The sequence below is a fragment of the Pundamilia nyererei genome, unplaced genomic scaffold (assembly GCF_000239375.1).
Source record: "Pundamilia nyererei isolate P.nyererei 1_Seehausen unplaced genomic scaffold, PunNye1.0 scaffold00003, whole genome shotgun sequence".
NCBI classification, from domain to species: domain Eukaryota; kingdom Metazoa; phylum Chordata; class Actinopteri; order Cichliformes; family Cichlidae; genus Pundamilia; species Pundamilia nyererei.
This window is the reverse complement of record NW_005187404.1, coordinates 8,363,348-8,381,937: the sequence shown is the minus strand read 5'-3', so window position 1 is coordinate 8,381,937 and position 18,590 is coordinate 8,363,348. Positions and strand designations below refer to the sequence as shown.

The 18,590-nt window shown below is 42.2% G+C and overlaps 2 protein-coding genes across 5 annotated transcripts in view; both read left to right on the top strand.

The window, feature by feature from the left end:
• strn4 (striatin, calmodulin binding protein 4) overlaps window positions 1–12,507 on the top strand; it is a 14,754-nt gene extending 2,247 nt beyond the window's left edge. The window contains exons 2-18 of one of the 2 annotated variants that reach the window (XM_005720875.1): window positions 4,638–4,741; window positions 4,915–4,991; window positions 5,171–5,249; window positions 5,389–5,574; window positions 6,990–7,167; window positions 7,259–7,415; window positions 7,940–8,035; window positions 8,370–8,488; window positions 8,601–8,770; window positions 8,872–8,919; window positions 9,112–9,233; window positions 9,319–9,486; window positions 9,637–9,777; window positions 9,908–10,006; window positions 10,083–10,169; window positions 10,587–10,775; window positions 11,043–12,507. In XM_005720875.1, the coding sequence (XP_005720932.1) occupies window positions 4,638–4,741; window positions 4,915–4,991; window positions 5,171–5,249; window positions 5,389–5,574; window positions 6,990–7,167; window positions 7,259–7,415; window positions 7,940–8,035; window positions 8,370–8,488; window positions 8,601–8,770; window positions 8,872–8,919; window positions 9,112–9,233; window positions 9,319–9,486; window positions 9,637–9,777; window positions 9,908–10,006; window positions 10,083–10,169; window positions 10,587–10,756 (2,001 nt within the window). In that variant the 3' untranslated portion in view covers window positions 10,757–10,775; window positions 11,043–12,507. Of the gene's footprint in view, window positions 1–4,637; window positions 4,742–4,914; window positions 4,992–5,170; window positions 5,250–5,388; window positions 5,575–6,989; window positions 7,168–7,258; window positions 7,416–7,939; window positions 8,036–8,369; window positions 8,489–8,594; window positions 8,771–8,871; window positions 8,920–9,111; window positions 9,234–9,318; window positions 9,487–9,636; window positions 9,778–9,907; window positions 10,007–10,082; window positions 10,170–10,586; window positions 10,776–11,042 lie in introns of both variants that reach the window. The other variant, XM_005720874.1, reaches the window with a different exon arrangement.
• A 4,372-nt stretch (window positions 12,508–16,879) lies between these two features.
• The window catches only part of prkd2 (protein kinase D2), a 32,623-nt gene continuing 30,912 nt past the window's right edge, over window positions 16,880–18,590 (top strand). For 2 of the 3 annotated variants that reach the window (XM_005720873.2, XM_005720871.1), the window contains exon 1: window positions 16,880–17,933. In XM_005720873.2, coding sequence (XP_005720930.1) covers window positions 17,583–17,933 — 351 coding nt within the window. In that variant the 5' untranslated portion in view covers window positions 16,880–17,582. The remainder of the gene's footprint in view (window positions 17,934–18,590) is intronic. The other variant, XM_005720872.1, reaches the window with a different exon arrangement.

Below are 18,590 nucleotides of genomic sequence, written 5' to 3'. Positions count from 1 at the left end.
ACATACATAGTTATAAATAGTGGCTTGATAAAATATGAATGAACAATAACAAATGGGCAGTGCTTGCTGCTTTTATAAAAACGAGGGAAGAGCAGGGAATAGAAAGCAGAAACAGCCAATTGCTGTGTCCGACATGCCATTAAGTGCTTGTTATGGAACTTTGTATGTGCACATTGGCTGCACATGGTCTGGCTTCACGGGTACAATTAGCACCACGCTTGTGCTGAGAGAAAGAGAAGATAACTGGAGTGCCACGCTGAAAAACTGACCTAGCTTACAGTTTAACACCCACGGGCCAAAGGCCTCTGGCTTTTGTTGCCAACATGCTTGCAGCTCTCCTCTCACTGAGCCAGTTAGTGTGCCCCCTGGTCATAACCTACACAGTTAACATGCTGTAAATGTTTCCATAGTGTAGTTTGCTCACATGTTGTCTGCACATGGTATTTTCCACACTTTAATTTCAAAGGCTTTACTGAGTCACATGCAAAATTAACTCACAATCATTTGAGATCTGTGTGACTTTGTGTGCAACAGAGGAGATCTCTTCATGTGTGTCTTAGCATGTCTCTGCGAGATCACGACACGTGCGCCGCTAATGTGTTGGTGTGTAAAGCCACCTGTGGCGCTGTGTCTTCACTGACAGGTGGCTGTGGCTTTTGCCTGTCTATAATTCAATTACTTAAGAATCTGCTCTGTGAAAACACACACAGTAGCAGTCTTGTTTCTAACTAGGCATTGTTTTTGCATGAGAAGAATCCTAATTAAATCTACAGGGTATTCCTCAGATAGTCATTTATTCTACAGGGAAAAGGGATGACCTCAACCTGTTCCTCTTTAAAGTGTTCTCATTTTCAGCCATTTCATTTTATTAAGGATGTTAGTAGACATGTAGAATAGATTACTGGTGACCCAAATTACATCACGTCCTGTTTGGTGTGAGTCTTGCAGTCCCTGGGTACGTATCTCTAATTAATAGCTCTGTGTACTCAGCCGTGACACACATATGATGTCCATGTGTATTGTGTTGTTTCACAGCACTGCTCTTGCAATTGCAGTCTTCAACATGCAGCGTTCATCCTTTATTTTCCTTATTTAAAATTTTCCATTCCCTTTCTCTTAAAAAAAAAAATTATATACTGTTTGTCAGTCAAGCATGTTGTAACCTTAGTCATAAAATCCCACTAATTGGGATGTCATTATCTATCTATCTAGCTACCACTCTTGGACTGCACACACAGTGTCACTAGCACACTCCAAGCACACTGTCCCAGAAAAGTTTTCTTTGCTCTACTTGTTTGCTCATGGATTCTCTCACGGGGTGCGAAGGGATAAAAAGATGGAGAATAGCCAGTGGAGGAGGAAAGCTGCCCTTGACCCTATTCTGCAGCTAGTAGAGAAGGACTGACAGAATAGGCTAAATGTGGATGCGCTCCATGCAACAGCAAACTGTGGAAAGGTCAGCGGCAGCGGGCCTCATGAAGGAAAACCCACCCACAGGAAGGCTAGATCAGATGGCGCGACAGGTTTGCTTGCCCCGTAGGCCCTTTGTACTTTAGCCTTTGTTAGTTTACCAACATATTATGAAGAAAGTAACCACAGTGTCATTGTTAGCTGGGCTATGATAAATGACACCCTAGTGGTTTTATTACTCTTTGACCTGTTTATCAGATGGAAGCAGATAGTTCTTTTGCTTTTGATATTAAAAGCAGTGATAGGTTTCTATCTGCTGCTCCACATCTGTTGTGATTGTCTCAACAGCTTCTGTTCTGACGTTAAGTGACAGTCTTGCAATAAGAGCACCTTGACTAGTGGATGAATGGACGGCCTTGTCTTAAAGCTCCTGGCCTTGATCCTTCACATGAGTGAAAACAAGAATTTGAAGCAGGCAAAGGGCAGAATGACAGAGACAAATGAAAGTGAAAAACAGTGCGGTTATTACATCCCCTTGTGTAATTACACAGTCTGCTGTAGCAGTTCCATGGTACAGCTTTTTTTTTTTCTTGTCCGTGTAGAAATTTTTAGTTTTAGGACCCTATTTTACTCACAAAGTCAGACATAGAAAGCAGCATTTGTTCTATTTTAAAAGTGAAACCGTAGAAAGGAAGAGCTGTTGGTAAGTCCTGCATAAACACTTCCATATAACAATAAACCCTTTGAACCTGTGTTTTGGTTACCTTTATGTATCAGAGAAAGGTTGCTCTTGCATTGTACTTGGGGTGTGTGTGCACAAATGCAGCCTTGTCTCCAACTTCGCCAACAAGACAGTGTCAAGGCTTTGAGGCATGAACCTGTCCTTCTAGGAGCACAGGGCGAGACTGGTACACAGGGGTGTGATGGTTATCCGTGTCCAAAGGCAAGCTGTAGCTTGTCTGTGTGTGAGTAAGAGTAGAAACGTGTGTCTTTGCCCCACGAGGGTGAAGTAAACACATTGATTTAATGCCTTATTCTTTTACACAACTGATCAAATTTACGCCATTAAAAGAGTTAAGTCATTATTCAAGAAGAGATTTACTGTTACTGTGTCTGTCTACAGGAGGCTGCTGCTGATTTAAGCACTTTTGTTCACTGAAGTACAAGTCTGGCTTATAATTAAGTTCACAAAAAGCACCTTTCTGCATCTGGTGTTATCTACATAACTTTTAGTCACAGTCTTTTAGTAAGCTTTTAAGCAGGACTTGTGTCAAGGCTGTCAGTACACTAAAAAATCTGTCTGAACAACTTGTTTACATACACAAAACCTCCCTGAAAATTCCTCAAATACTGACCTCTACTTAAATCATAGTACACAGAACTGCTGATGTAAAACAATTATAGCATTTAGATTTGAAGTAGGTTTTTTCCCAAGCTCGGACTGCATTCCATCTGTGCTCAGCCATTTATAGTATACAGTATACAGTGTACATGCTGTGCCCACACCATGACATCGCCCAGCTTTGCCTATGTGGTAGTTTAGTAAGTTTATGCACATTTACATCTGATTATGTCGCTCTAAAACAAGTGTTTTTGCTTGCATGTAATGTGCAAAATACATCTTCTGCATGGTCTATTACAGAACCCAACTGCACAATTACTGCACGCATGTGTGGGAATGCCAGCCACAGAAATAGAGCAAATGAGTGAGACTGTGTCTTATGGATGGCTAAGCTAAACTGGTTTTCATTTCATCTCAGTTAATGGCTTAGATGTTATTTCAGTTAATTCATTAGTTATTCTACTTGTGAAAAGACTTTAGATAATGTACATGTACTGACCTGCTCCTCTTAGTTTAGGCCAAGAATAACCCCACAAAATCTCTGTTTTTCATGCCCCTATTAGCCCATGTCTACAGTGTTAATGTACTAGCTTTGAGAGTTCTCTCCAAAACTCTCAGATAAGCATATAAATTCACGTTGCATTAATCAGGATTACTCAGCAGCAGTAGCAGCAGTAGGAAGGTTTGCTTGGCAGATTATCCTGTGTTCCACTAGCCCTCCTAGCTGGTTACATGACTGTGTGTGTATGTGTGTGTGTGTGTGTGTGTGTGTCTGGGTATATATGTGCGCTTTTTCTCAGAGATTGACTACCCTTCCGAGCAGACAAAGTGTCTGCCCCGTGAGACGGCGTTTTTAGATTGTTCTAGTTTTATAGAATTGCGTATGTGTGTGGGAGCAGACTCGTGGACACAGACAGGGGCATGCAGAGGAGAAATGGGCTGTAAAACAAGCTGTATTAATGCTTCAGCACCACTTGGCACAGAGAGAGAAAATGCCTGTTGTGCTTGCAGTCACCATCCTGGGAGTAGAGACAGGGTTAGGGCTTTTTAACCTACTTCTGACAGGAATCACTGTTTAGTTAGTTAGTTTGTTAGTTGTTTGTTTGTATTGTTTCTCCTCACTTGGGCATTTTTTTCTCCTTCTAAAAGCAGGCAGGATATTTGTTGTCTGATGTTAAATGGGTTTTGCACAAAAGTTGCTTACTGTGAGCAGGCACAGCCGGGTTGAAACCTGCATTAGCAATCTTTGTCATTAAGTCTGGCAAATATTTCACATTTTTGTCAATTCTTGCATTATGATGGCTTACTCAAGGGAAACCCTGTCTCGGTGTAGTGCTTGGAAGCCGTGTCATCACTCTGTAGTCTCTTATTACCTTTCTATCTCTCAGAACTCACTGGGGAAAAGTCAGAACAGGCAGAACATTTCTTTCCTCAAGGTAAGAATTTTATCAGCAGTGAGGAAGGAAATGGACAGGAAATGAGAGAGGAAACACAGCAAAGGATGGGTCTTGAAAGAGGGTGTTTGAATTTGGCTGCTCCATGTCTTGTTTTTCCTCCTTTGCAGATGCGCAGTGAGGCCTCGGTTAGGAAAGTTAAAATAAGAGCCCTATTCCACAACCCTCTACTTATTGCTCTTGGCTTTCAGAAGTCTTTTTTTCTTTTCTTTTTTTTTGCACAGCTAGTCACATCAAACCTTTTTGTTCAGTCTCTCATTGCGATGTTTTGTTGATGTTGAATGATTTACTTTTCACCCCAAACCGAGAGGGTGCATGCATTTTGTAACTAATTCTTTTCCAGGTCCCAATTTATCTTACTTTTGTTTATGCTTATATGGACAGATGTGGTGTGCGTGTTCCTCACCATGCTGTGTATATGTGTGTTTCAGGCTCAGGTTGCGTTTCTTCAGGGTGAGAGGAAAGGGCAGGAGAATATGAAACAGGACCTGGTGAGGCGAATCAAAATGCTGGAGTACGCCCTCAAACAAGAGAGGTAAAACGAATGCCTGGAAAGCCCCCCCTTTCTGTCCTAGTCTCCTTATGTCTGTTACTCTTTCAGTCTGTCCTGGGAGTTTGCATGCTCCAGGCATAATGATTCTTCTAGTGAAAGATGTATTTGTGGAAGCTCAAAACGTTGCCCTCAAGTGTTCCTTTGTTGCATTACAGGGCTAAGCACCAAAAGCTGAAGACAGGAAATGACCAGAGTCCTGGGGACAAGAAACCAGAGACAGAGGCAGATCAACGTATGTTTGACCAAGTCCTTATGTGCTCTGTAACTTGGACCCATTATGTTGTCTGCTTCTGTTACATTTAGATTCCTGTTTAGCGTTGAGCGCAGTTCGAAGTTTCTGCTTCTCTCTTTTTCTTCTTTTCTTCTCATGCCCTGCTGTTGCATCACTATTGAACAATCTATTTTCTGTAGTTCCCAATGGGCCGGCTGAGTCAGATTCAGAGCCAGCCAATCAGATGTCCTGGAAGGAGGGACGTCAGCTACTACGCAAGTAAGGCTTCATCATCATCCGTTCCTTTTTATCTCAGTGCCATATTAATGTGTTCCATCACAACTTCATCGTAGACATTACAATTCTGATCTAGGCTTAAATGATTCATTTATATGACCATGTGTGTATGTGGATGTAGATATCTCGAGGAAGTGGGTTATTCAGACACCATTCTGGACATGCGTTCTAAGCGCGTGCGCTCCCTTCTTGGGCGGAGCAGCCCTGAAGCTAACGGGCCCCCACCCAGTGAAAGCTGTCCTGAGCCTGAGCCACGAGCAGGTGGAGAGTCCTTGTTGGTCAGACAAATAGAGGAACAGATAAAAAGGTGAGACAGTGGAAACACACGCCCCTCTTTGATCTTACACCACAGAAGAGCTCCAATGTGAACATTGATGACAGAGTAAACATTTGTTTTTTGCAGCACAAAAGCCTTTTTCTTTTCTTCTTCTTCTTCTTCTTCCCCTTTTTTTAAATAGATGTACTTGATGTAAAGCTACTCCTTAAAAACTGAACTTTTCACTGCTGCTTGTGAAAGGCTGCAACTTGTAAAAATTTGTCTTTCACAGAAAGCATTTACTTGCAGTCTCGTGCCAAACTTTACAGACAAGTGCAATTTTTACATCACTTCATAATCAAACTAGTTCACTAACATGGCAGACGTGCATATGAAGCCATCCCTTAACCTTCCGACAAACACTTCTTACATTAAGTGTATCTGCGTTTGACCTGTCTGACTATTTTCCAGTATGGTAGTAGTTCATGGTATCCTTTTATAAACAGTGGACAACATCCAAATTATAAATCCATTTGCGTCTTAAAAATTAATTAAGCGATGGGTTGGTGTATGAGATAACTGTCACTGTATCATGAGACTGCTTAGTGAACAAGATTCGTGTGGAATCTTTCTGCACAAGCAGAAATGTGAAGACGGTGAAACAAAAGCACAGTTTAAACTCCGAAACTGGCAAAATAACACATGACAGAAGAGGTCTAAAAGTGAGGGGATTCCTCATCATGCAAGTCAGGATTTTTAATGAGCACTGGAGGTAAAATTAAGATAGATGTCACTGAAGTGCGCAGAGAGGCTCAGAAGTAAATTTTATAGCTAAATGTGGCATGTTTCATTTTTAATTCATGATAAATAGGGAGTTAAAAGGTCTGGGGTTGATTCTAAGTATTAAATTTGCATTTGATAGCTGTTCATGGGACTCTCAACCTTCACTTTGAGTTAAGGAGGCCACCATTCAGCTGAAAATAAACCATACCAAATAGCAGAGATTTTAGCACTAACCAAATTAACAAACTGGTACATTCTTAAGAAAGAATGCAGCATAAAATAGCCCACTGAAAACAACTAAAGTGGGTGATTGCAGAAATATTTCCAGCCAAGTCTGTGGAGAAGGTAGTTTTCAAATCTAGAAACACCACAAAAGGGTTTACCACAAGATGCAAAGCAGTGGGAACACACAAGCACAAAAGAGCAGGCTTTGAACAGAGAAAACCAACAGAAGGAAACAACAGATCAAACGGTCTTCCGTTGAAATACTCTGATGGTGTTGTCCAGAGGCTACTGTGCTACCCATAATTCACAGGTAGCTCACAGCTGTTACAACTATGGGTTTTGAAATAATTTAAAAACAGTAAAACAATGTAAACAATAAATATATAAATAAGCAGTCCTTCTGTTGATCTTTGAGTGAAACATGCAGTCAAGATACTCAGCTGTGCATCTCTTTGTAGGAATGCGGGCAAAGAAAGCTCTAAGGAACGTGTGGGGGGTTCAGTGCTGGATAAGATCCCCTTCCTGCATGGCTGTGAGGACGATGACGAAGACGACAGTGACGAGGAAGATGAATTCCAAGGCATGGCCACCGATTGCATCGATGGCCCGCGCAAGAACAAAAAGTCTCGCGTGAAGGTACGGCAGGCTGAATAAAGAATGACCAAGAAATGTTTTCACAAAAAAATGAATAAATAAACAACAACCTTGCTTTCTGCTGTGTTCTCAGATGGGTTCGGAACCTATGACCACAGATATGGACCCTGAAGACGAAGAGGACGAGGACGACTCGGAAGACGCCCTCAATGAGTTTGACTTCCTGGGCTCAGGGGAGGATGGGGAGGGGGCGGGAGAGGCCCGGATCTCAGGGGATGGACGGGAGTTAGGTACGCTGTTGCCTTAGCAACATCATGAGCACAAGCACTGCCAGGATCACTGCCATAAATGTATCTGTCTTTATTGCCCCTATCCTTGCTCACCTTTTTTTTCCTTTACTTCTCATTGTGTCTTGACATCTCTTCTTGTCAATAAAACCAACCTCTTTTCCCAACCACCTGTCTCTCTGTCCTGTTTCACAAGCTGTCGGTCTGTGACTCCTCAGAGCTGTGTAGCTGTCATCTTTGTCTCTAGATGTACTTTCTGTGGTCCAGGGCCATTTCAGAGGTTACCACGCATGCTGCCTTTTTTTTTTATGTGTTCACATTTCATATTTAGAATCATATTTGCACTGTAGATGTGCTTTTGTAAATAAAATTGTACAAGTTTATGTTGTCATTACACGTAAAGAATGAAGTTTGCCTTTTAGCTTCTTTCTGCCTTTGTCTCTTATCTGTCCAACTGCTGACCTCCCCGGCCTTCCTCGACCTCTCCGCATGACGGTATTGTGTCTCTCTCCTCTTGCTGGGTTCAGAAAACCGCAGGAACAAGTTACAAGGAATGATGTCAGATTTCCCCCCTAAACCTACCCCGCCCCCTTCTGTATCCGGACAGGCTCGCTCCGGGGAAGGTAAGACTTCCCTACAAAATATGCCAATAAAAACATCAATTATTCTCTGCCGAGCATTGCGTTTTTAGTCTTACCCCGTGCAGTTGTAGCTTAGTTGCTGAATCTCAAATTTAGATGTTTGCGTAGGGGTATGCTTGCAAGGTTTCTCCTGCAACTATAAATATTTCCTGTGGTACACAGTGTGGGAGTAGGGAAGTGGAATAAATGACACTGTTCTACAACTATCTAGGACTTATCACGATATTTCAAAGTGATCTCACCATCCTTTTCTAGATCCCTGACATTTGTCAAGATGAAATCATATCTCTTGTGCTTTTCCATTTACAACCTCCAGGTGGTGCCCTGGGTTTCTCCTCTGATGTCTTCATCATGGATGCTGTTGGCGGAGGTGACATGAACCTGGGAGAGCTGGCTGATCTCACTGTTGCCAATGACAATGATCTTTCCATGGATGTAATTGCATATTTTGTTCTGATCAATACAAACTATGCAATACAAGCTAGATACGTACAATGAAAACATTTGAATGTTCCCTCTTTTCAAACATGTGTCCCGTCAGTTGCAGGATAACAGAGAAGAGTTTAAGAAGACATGGAACCCCCGATTCACACTACGCAGCCACTTTGACGCCATCCGTGCTTTGACCTTTCACCCGAGCCAAGCAGTGCTGCTCACAGCCTCTGAGGATGGCACACTAAAACTCTGGAACCTCAACAAGGCAATGCACTCTAAAAAGTAAGAACCCTACTGGTGACGATGTTTTTAAATGAAGACGTGTTATTCTCTGCCACACAAATATAAACTCCAGATCTCATTTTAACGGTGTCTCTCCACAGGAATGCGGCTTTGGACGTTGAACCCATCTATACATTTAGAGCACACAGGTGAGTTCAGCCTGAGAACAATAAAAATGCTGCAATTTTTTTTCTAAAAATGAATGATTAATGCAATCATTTTCAAATTAAATGCTGTGAATACAAAAAAAAAAGGGATGAACACGAGGTTTTTGTTTTTTGTTTTCTTGGGGGGAAAGGGTGATGTCATTTATACCTGCTTCTCTTTTGGTCTTGCTCTAGTGGAGCTGTTCTTTCACTGACGATGGGTGAAGATGGAGAGTCCTGCTACAGTGGAGGTCTAGATGGATCCATCAGGTGTTGGAAGATGCCGGACCTGAATGTGGATCCCTATGATAACTATGGTGAGTCATTCTTAACTGCTAATTATATAGCAGAATCACAAAGTTTAGTTTTTCTTTTTTTTAAATTATGTGATTCTTTATCCAGATCCTGGTATTGAAAGCAGTGTACTAGCAGGCCACGAGGACAGCGTGTGGGGTCTGACTTACTCTGCAGTTCACCATCGTCTTGCCTCATGTTCAGCAGATGGCACCATTCGTATCTGGGATCCTCAGAACTCATCCCCCTGCATGTCTGTCTTCAATAAGGAGAGAGGTAGACATTTGTCTTGACTTTGTGGGTTTGCTTTGGCGCTTTTTCTATTCAGATCCCACATCCTCATCACGTTCCATTGTTTGTTTGGTTTTGTGTGTGTGTGTGTGTGTGTGTGTGTATTTCATTTATTTATTTATTTATTTTTCCTAGAGCACGGAACACCCACCTCAGTGGCATTTGTAGCCACTGATCCCAACCAGGTGGTGGTGTCATTTGATGGCGGTGAGACCCTCCTGTATGACCTCAACACAGAGCAGAGTGTCACTATGCTAGATACACAGACCAAAGATGGTATGTTCTGGACACAGTCTCCAACATAATGTGCAACACTTTTTTTTTTGTTGTTGTTGCCACAAATAATAATTTGGTGAAAAATCATTAAATTCTTCTATTAGACTGAATGTGATGTCTTCCTTTGCAGGCAGTGAACTGATCAACCGTGTCGTCAGTCACCCTTCTGAGCCCATCTCCATCACTGCACACGAGAACCGCACCATCCGCTTTCTAGACAACAAGACAGGTATGTGCAGGAGGTGTACTGATGATCACTGAAATGTGTTTTCTCACATGCATCTGAATAAAAAATTTTTGTGCAGGTAAAGTTGTCCACTCGATGGTTGCGCACTTGGATGCGGTCACCTGTCTTACTACAGACCCTAAAGGCACTTACCTCATCTCTGGCAGTGAGTACTCGGCTTTACTGTGTGCTTACTTAGCTAAGTATCCTAGGCTTAATTTTTAAAATGCTCCTCTGTACACCGAGAAACATCTGTTTAATATCACCTGCAATCTGTATACAAGTAGCTTTTTAAATCACAAATTAATTGATAGTAATAGCAAATTTTAAACAGGGGAATTAAATGAGTTTTTTGTTTAGTTCTTTTGAAGAAATAGGAGATTATTTATGGCTTATGAGCAAAAAGTACCTTAAGAAATCCTGTAAAATCTGTAGTAACCGCAAAATATAACATATCACACTGTAGAAGAGGCGTGTGTTAAATCTAGGTTGTAAAAGGATTCCTTTACATTGTTCTCCGCAGTCATCCCTGCCCCTCGTAACACTGCTGTCTTTGCTTCCTCCCACTCCTCACCTCCTACAGGCCACGACTGCTCGGTGCGCTTATGGATGCTGGACAACAGGACGTGCGTGCAGGAGATCACTGCCCACAGGAAGAAGCATGATGAGGCCATTCATGACGTGGCCTTCCACTCTTCCCAGCCCTTCATTGCCAGCGCCGGCGCAGATGCACTTGCCAAAATCTTTGTCTGACATCACTGTCGTCGTTCTGGTGAGATGGAGGGTGCCAGGAAAGAAGCAGTGTGGGGCGAACAGGGAGCGGGTTTTTTAGGAGTTTTTTTGTGAGGAGCCATAAATAGTGAAAAACAGATGGCAATGTCCTCTTGTTATTTACTAACAAGAAAACATCCCTTTATATATTGTTGGATTTTTAAAATCCCTTTAAATACCAAATTGTGCTTCTGTTGTCCCCTTTTTTTTATTGGTGTTTCGAGTAGTTCTGAAAAGCTGCTTTCTTTCCCTCCCTTTCTACTTTTAGAGTCCTACATCAATAACTGGGCCAAAAAAGACTGAAGACTACAGTGGATACATTTCACCTGCTCATACATACACACACACAATTAGTCCTGCACCCCACTGGCTGGGTCATCGCCACAGGACGTCAACCATCAACTTCCTCCCCCTCCGCTCCGAAAACTCCTCACAGTTCTCTAATGCCTCAGTGACTTCTTGTAATACTAATCACATCTTGTAATGCTTTTTTATAACTTTCAAACTCTGGCTGCTCTGTTTTCAAGTAATCATATTTGGAGTAACACTTTTCTACACTACAATATTCTGTTCTTTTTTTTCCTTTCCTTTTCACAAAGTACTATGTGTGTACGCTTGTGCGCTTCAAGTGCTTGCACAATGCTTGCATTTCACTGAGAGCCGAGGGGGAAACACTTGATTTTAAATTGTTTTTTGTTTTTTTAACAGTTGAAACATTGCTTGTGGCTAACACACATACGTAGGCTTGACTTAAAGGAATAACAGTTCTCAGCATTGACGGAAAACACCTGACCTAACCTCTGCATTGGGAATCAATGTGTTGCATTCCAAAGACTCGGTGAGGAGGATGTGTGTGTGGTGTTGGAGGATGTTTGAGTTAGTCGTGTGTGCTGTGAGGAGGCACTAGAAAGCTGAATAGTGTTGATTGAACAACCTAGTTTCATTGTATGTCTGATTGCTATAGCGTCCCCGTGATTCTGCCTCTACGTACGTGTGTGTGTGTGTGCGTGAGATTAGATGTCACTTAGATAACTCTCACAAACTTATTTCTACAGATGTACAGTGCGTATAGAGTCTCTCACACCGCATGAACCAGCTTAGGATGGATATGACTGAGCATAGTTAAAGTCTGTAGACTAGAGAGGTGCGAGGCTGGCCTGGTGCTTTTTACTGTACAGAGGAGTGTATGTGAGTGTGTGTGTATGTTTGTATATGCACTAGTTCAACCACGGTGCTATGAAAGACTTCATCAGTCTTGAGTCAGAATCAGGGACATGTTTTGTGAGTGTTTCTCTCTCACTGGTCCACACGTGTACGTTCAGTAAAATCATCATTCGTGTGACATTTCGCTGTTGGATCATTTCATTAATTGTGGTCAAATTTCAGAATTGACAGTCCATCCTAGTTATGTTTTTCATTAGAGGGATGTGCATATGGTCGGCTTTGAGTGTCTCCGGCTCGAGCAGTGCATCGAGCTGGTAATTATTTTACAGTGGAGGAGCTCGGATGAGAGATTGTCTCTTTGAAGTCGGTGCCAGTTTTTTTGCAGGCTGCTCGCGTCTCGTGATTGTTTTTATTTATTCGGGCTTTCACAAAAGCCTGACATCACCTTTACTCGAGTGATGAGGTGAGGATTTCTTCTTCTTGAATGATGAACACAGGGAGCACATTAGCCGCAGAACTAATCTAGTGAAGCGTGTGTCCTCTTCCTGAAGAGGGATGCTGGACGGGTTTAAAAAAATAAACAAATACTCCATTTTAAATTCAGCCATACAAAAAAAGTGTTGATTTAAGACGTCTGACTCAGTTTAGGAGGTAAACTGTCAACTTTTGGCTCAGCTGGAAGCATCGTTATTTTGAGACCCATGTTTGTTGATGTCCTGCATTTGTGCTGTTGACTACAGGACAGTTTGTTTGCTTTAAGTTGCCTCTTCACAGCTGACCTCGTCCCAGATTATTTTTTCATTACCTTTAGAAAACCTCTAAAATCTGCACTCGGTTAGGCGTCAGCTCTTCAAGATTACACACTGTGTGTCACACTGGTGGTCAGATGACAGCTTAACTCTTTACCCCTTGAAAGCCTACTAGAGGTAACCCTTGAAGCGCTTTCCTGACTGAGCGGCCTGCTTATAGAACAAAATGACTGAGTTTGCATCAGAAGTTTATGAGGGTGGTCTCTGCCTATTCAGCTACCCTTGGAAAAACCCAGAACTATTCTAAAGGTCATCAAACCACACCTGCATCCATATGTACTGAGGCGGCAAAGCTTCTTATTAAGAATACAGAGGAGGTCGTCAGATGTTGTCTTTATAGGGGAAAGAGTTAAAGTTGGCTGGAACTAAACACTTTTAATCACTGGTGACACTAGCATTCATAGTTCATTTATATATATATATGTAGTGAGAGATTTTTTTTTCTCTCCAAACAGAGTGGAAGACTGTTGTGTGAAATTAGACAAGATGTCACACTGCTGTTCCTTTGACACAAGTCTGTCAAAGACAACAACACGGGGCAACTACATTATTATACTGCTGCTGGGCATGACGTCCTATTATCACGTATTAACTATTTGACCCCTTGTTGCACTATATCTAAAAGTGAATGCTTTACATTACAAGAGGATAGACAGGGTGCAGAAACGATGTATTCGATCTGAAGCGAATACTACAAAGGTGGAACTGTTGCCGTTCACGGTTATATGACAGCGGGCGTTACTGACACTTTCTTCTCGCTCTGAGCTACTATGTCCCCTGTCTGAGAATGACGACAAATCAGTGTGACACATTAATAAGAGGAAAACAAGAGGAACTCGAAGCAGAGGTTGTAAATGATGGTTAGAGTTGCCATTATGTGCTGTAAATGTCCATCATTTCTTTGTTTTCTTTCATTTTTTTCTCTCTCCTTTGGTTATGAATATGATTATTAAGATGTAAGAATACTGTAGTATCATAAGTGAATCATTCTTCCTTGCTAGGCATAGAACTTGCTTGTGATTGATAATGGCAATGTAAAACTTGTAAAAAAGCGAAACGATTAAAAAACACAAAAAACAGACGAAAAGAAGATTTAAAAAAAAACAAAATCTGTTACCAGTCGGAGGCCAAGGTAAAGAACTCTCATTTCTTTGTGTTTTTTATTTTTTTATTAGCAATTTATCACTGTGTGATATTTTGTACATCATATTAAGCTGTATTCAAACAATTTCCTCCAACTACAAGGGATAAGAGACCTGCTTTTTATTAATTTTGTTTTATTATATATTTTTGAACTGCATTTTAGCTTGTATCAAATGACTTTTCTTTTTTTGTTTACGGGTCCCCTGTTGTATGTCATTAAGGAAGAAAAGACAAAAAAATGAAAATTTTGTACAGTGAATTGAGAGTTGAGTTTTTTCTTGTCTGTCTGTCTTTCTTTCTACTAAAGGATGCCGTACTTGGAAATACATGAAGATACATGAAGGTGTGATCACTTACACTGTAATCCTTACTTATGATGATCCGGTATAGAAGTAGGGTGATGAATTACTAGGAATTTATTTTCCAGCTTTCACACAGTAAAGTTAAAGATTGGTCTGAAGATTTACATCAGAGACTTTCCTGACTTTCAGGCCTTATGTATACAAACTCCACATGTCCTATAACATGGCTTGATGTCGTCTGTCATGGACTCTCCGTGTCTGGTAAATTTCATGACAGTCTTTTGATGTCAAACTCTGCATACATTGTTCATACAGTGTAACCTCATAATGACTTAACTATTCTTGAAACTAGTGTATAAAAGAAGTTAGGTTTTAGTCGTCAAATCTTGCAGTTACAAATGCACTAATTTTCACTGAGTGAGTGTGTTCATTATTACATGTTCAACTGCATAGTAACACAAATAGCTAAGCAGCCAATCACGTGGCAGCAATTTACAGCATTTAGGTATACAAACATGGTGAAGATGGCCTCGTGTCAGCAGAAGGGGGGAATAAAAGGGCTTTAAGTGACTTTGAACATTAAGTATTTCACAGATCACTGATCTGCTGGGACTTTCCAACATAACCACACAACAGGATATACACACTCACCACTTCATTAGATGCACCTCGCTAGCGCTGGGTTGGACCCCAGAACGACCTTAATTCATCATGACACAGATTCAACAAGGTGCTGGAAGTATTCCTCAGATATTTTGGTTCATATTGACATGATAGCAAAACACAGTTGCTGCACATCCATGATGTGGCTAGCAACAATACTCAGCTAGACTGTGGTGTTTAAAAGAATAATCATTTGATACTAAGGGGCCCAAGGTGTGCCAAGAAAATGTCCTCCACACAAGGCAGGATGGACCCAAGCTTTCATATTGTTCTCACGAAATCCTGACCCTACTGTTTGAATGTTCTTTTGTCCAGTTTTAGTGAACCCCTGCACGTTGTAGGCTCAGTTGTCAGCTGACAGCAGCGATACCCAGTGTGGTGCTCTGCTGCTGTAGCCCATCTTCTTCAAGTTATGATCGCGTTTAGCATTCAGAGATGCTCTTCTGGTTGTAACAAGTGATTATTTGTGTCACTGCCTTCCTATCAGCTTGAAGCAGCCTGGCCATTGTCCTTTGACCTCTGGCAAAAGCTTTTTAACATAGGGAACTGCCACTCTCTGGATATTTTCTCTTTTTCTCTTTGGACCATTATCTGTAAACCATAGAGATGGTTGTGTGGAAAAATCCCAGCAATGATGCCACTTCAAAGTCACTTAAATCGCTTTTCTTCCCCAATCCGATGCTTAGATTGAACTTGTCTTGATGTTAACCATAAGCCTAAGTGTACTGAGTTGTTGTCGTGTGATTTTGCTGGTTATTTGCTTAAAAGTATTTGAGCAGGTGTGTATGTATGTAATGAAGTGGATGGTGTGTATAAAATAAATAGTAAGTATTTATTGTTTGGCTAACATGCAAACATGCACATATGTATTTAACGCATACTCATTGTGGGCTATAGCATGTTCTGGTACATGGTGGTTTAGTTTCATGCCTTCATTCAGTGGTTCTAAAACTTGTTCTCGCAGTTCACACTTCCTGTCCCATATGTTTAAAATAATCCTTTTAGAAAGTGAAAAAAAAAGAGGATTTAAACAACATCACAGTTCCCCCTCATCAGAGAGGAGGTGGCAATTCACTGGGGAGCAATTGCCTTTTAAGGAACATCCTTTAACATCATCAAACACCTGATTATCAATTTCCCCCCATGTCCCCATGTCATTTATAACCTAAGATGTAACCTGCAGCTTAACTAATGCTTGGGAATCAAACATTTTATATCCAAATCACACAGGGTCTGTAGGATCCGATTTTATCCAACACTGCCCCCTTGTGGTGGCAAATTGAATCAATTCAAGCGTTTTGTTTTCTATCTTGTTTCATTCAAGTCTAACTCGCCTTATTTAATTTGTATGAAATGAACATCGGGAGATGCCTTCACAGATATAAGCGCGACAGTGGCACTGAGATAAACTGCACACACTGTTTTTTTGCTTAACCAATCAGAGCGGTTTATTAGAACTTCAACTAGGAAACCACAAATTTCACAAGCATTCTTACTGTGTTAAATGATTAGATTACCAGTGAGGAGTCACAGTCACGCTGATGACTTCATTAACCAAACGTTTTTTTTTCCTTTTAATCTGCTGCATACAGAGTGTCATTGTCCAAACCCACCCAAGTCACCACTCTCAGTCCATTAAACTTCTCAATTTTCATGAAACCTGGAGCATGGAAAGAACCTTCCATAGGTGCGGTCCTTTTTCTGCAGTTTATGAGAGGCGTGTCTCCCCCCCCCAAAAAAAAACAAAATACAGAGGAAAAATAAGGCAACTTTAGGAGAGACAGAAGGTGGCTTGTGAACTTAAAGGAAGGACGAGGAAGCGGTGGGAGGGGTTTTATGCGTGAAGCAGCGCCCTGGGCCATGTATCTATGTTGTCTCCGGCTACAGGAGGGACCAAACAAGACAAATGTCCCTAAACTAAGGAAGGGAGCCAGACGAGGAAAGGGAGGAGGGGGAGGTCTGGGAGTCAGGACTTTCTGAATGCCTATTGGCTTCAAGATGTGTCCGTCATTTCACTTCCTCCTTGTTTAGCGTAAGATGCGAAGGCAGGAGGGAGGGTAGAGGGAGGTACCCTCAGACAGCGCTTTTCGCTCTCTTCTTTTTCACAAAAAAGACCGAACAGGGGTTGAAACTGAAACAGGGCAAGGTCTCGTAAAAAGGAGTGCGGTCTCTAGCTCCCCTTCATTCTCACTGTTTCCTGTTTAAAGGAGGCCATTTTGTAAGTGAGCCTGGAGAAGAGCACAACAAAGTTTGGGCATTGTTGTTGTTTTCTTTCTCTCTCTCTCTGCCCGCGGCGGAGAGTTTCACAACCAAGTTTGGACTTTCTCCTCTGCAGAGCAGCGCCTTTTGGATGCGAGAAGTGAAGGAGGGGTGGAGGAGAGAAGGCTGGAGGTGTCGTGTTCTCAGACTCTTTACTTTGTGAGTGTTTCTCTCTCTCACACACACACACACAGGCACACACCGCTCACGCCTGCCATGCCTGAACAATAAGCGAAGCCTGGAGAAAAGAAGTGCTCCTTCCTGGATAAAGATTTTCTTCCTTGAGCTGCTGGAAGGAAGCGGGTTTGACGCGGGACTCGGAGGAAAGCGGAGCCGTCCACTCAGCGTGCGTGCGTGTGCGTGTGTGTATCCATGTTTCAGCGTGTGTAGCCCTCCGCTTGAATGAGTGTTGCTTTTCCGAAAACTTCAGACTGCACCTGCGTGTTTGTGAGAGCCAGCGGACTCTGAATGGCTAATGCTAGCCCTTGTATGCCCTCGGGGGCGGCGATGGCTCAGGTCTTCTTCCCCCCAGGTGGCACCTTAACATCAAGCTCAGCTTTGATCCAGCAGGGGACCCCCATCGCCATACACTCTTTGCCCACACCGGGTGGCTTTCCTGTGATGGAGCTGACTCCAGGGCATGGTGGTGGTGCTGGGGCTGTGATGCCCGTGATCCCCGTAATGCCCACGATGCCCCAAACTCCAGCAGGGGTGTCCTTCATCATCCAGATTGGTCTGACCAGAGAATCTGTCCTCATGCCCCAGGCTGCTGACCTGGCCTATGTGAAACAAATGGCCTGCTCCATTGTTGACACCAAGGTAAGAAGCGGGTGGGTGTTTGTGTTTTCTCCAGATGGAAACCGTTTTAGGTGCAAGCCCTTCGTGGCATGTGTAGTTTTCATACCTGTCAGGTGAACAGTTTTTGTTACACCTTTCACTTTCAGCCTGTGTGTGTGCTGATCTTGCAACAAACTCTTTGCGCGCACTCCATTGTTATCAAAGCGTAATGAAAGTGGCAGAAGTTTCTAGAATAAACAGGTCCGAGGACAGCGATTAGCATTTTTCCCTGTTTCCCTTTCCCTGTTTTCCCTGTTTAGTCTTCCCTTGTTCAGCGTGTATGCGAATACAAAGAGGTTGATATTTGTCGCTTTTATCAATTAGTTTCTTTCCCATTGCGTAAAAAGGCTGATTTAGTGCAGGTTAGTGGCATCTACATTTATACATATATAATTAGACGAGCTTCGCCCATTTACTGTGACCTAGGGTTGTAATGGTCAACGTTGCTTTCACTTCTCCTTGGCGCAGCATCGGAAGTTTTGCATGTCATGGCATACGAACACATTTGGCCAATTTTAGTTCTGTGCCGTACGCTTCAGTGATCTTTTTTATCTTCTGCTGTCAGTGATCATCAACACTTGTTTTTGTCTTACTTTGCACGCACTGCTTTCACCTTAATGACCTTAATGTGTGTTTTTT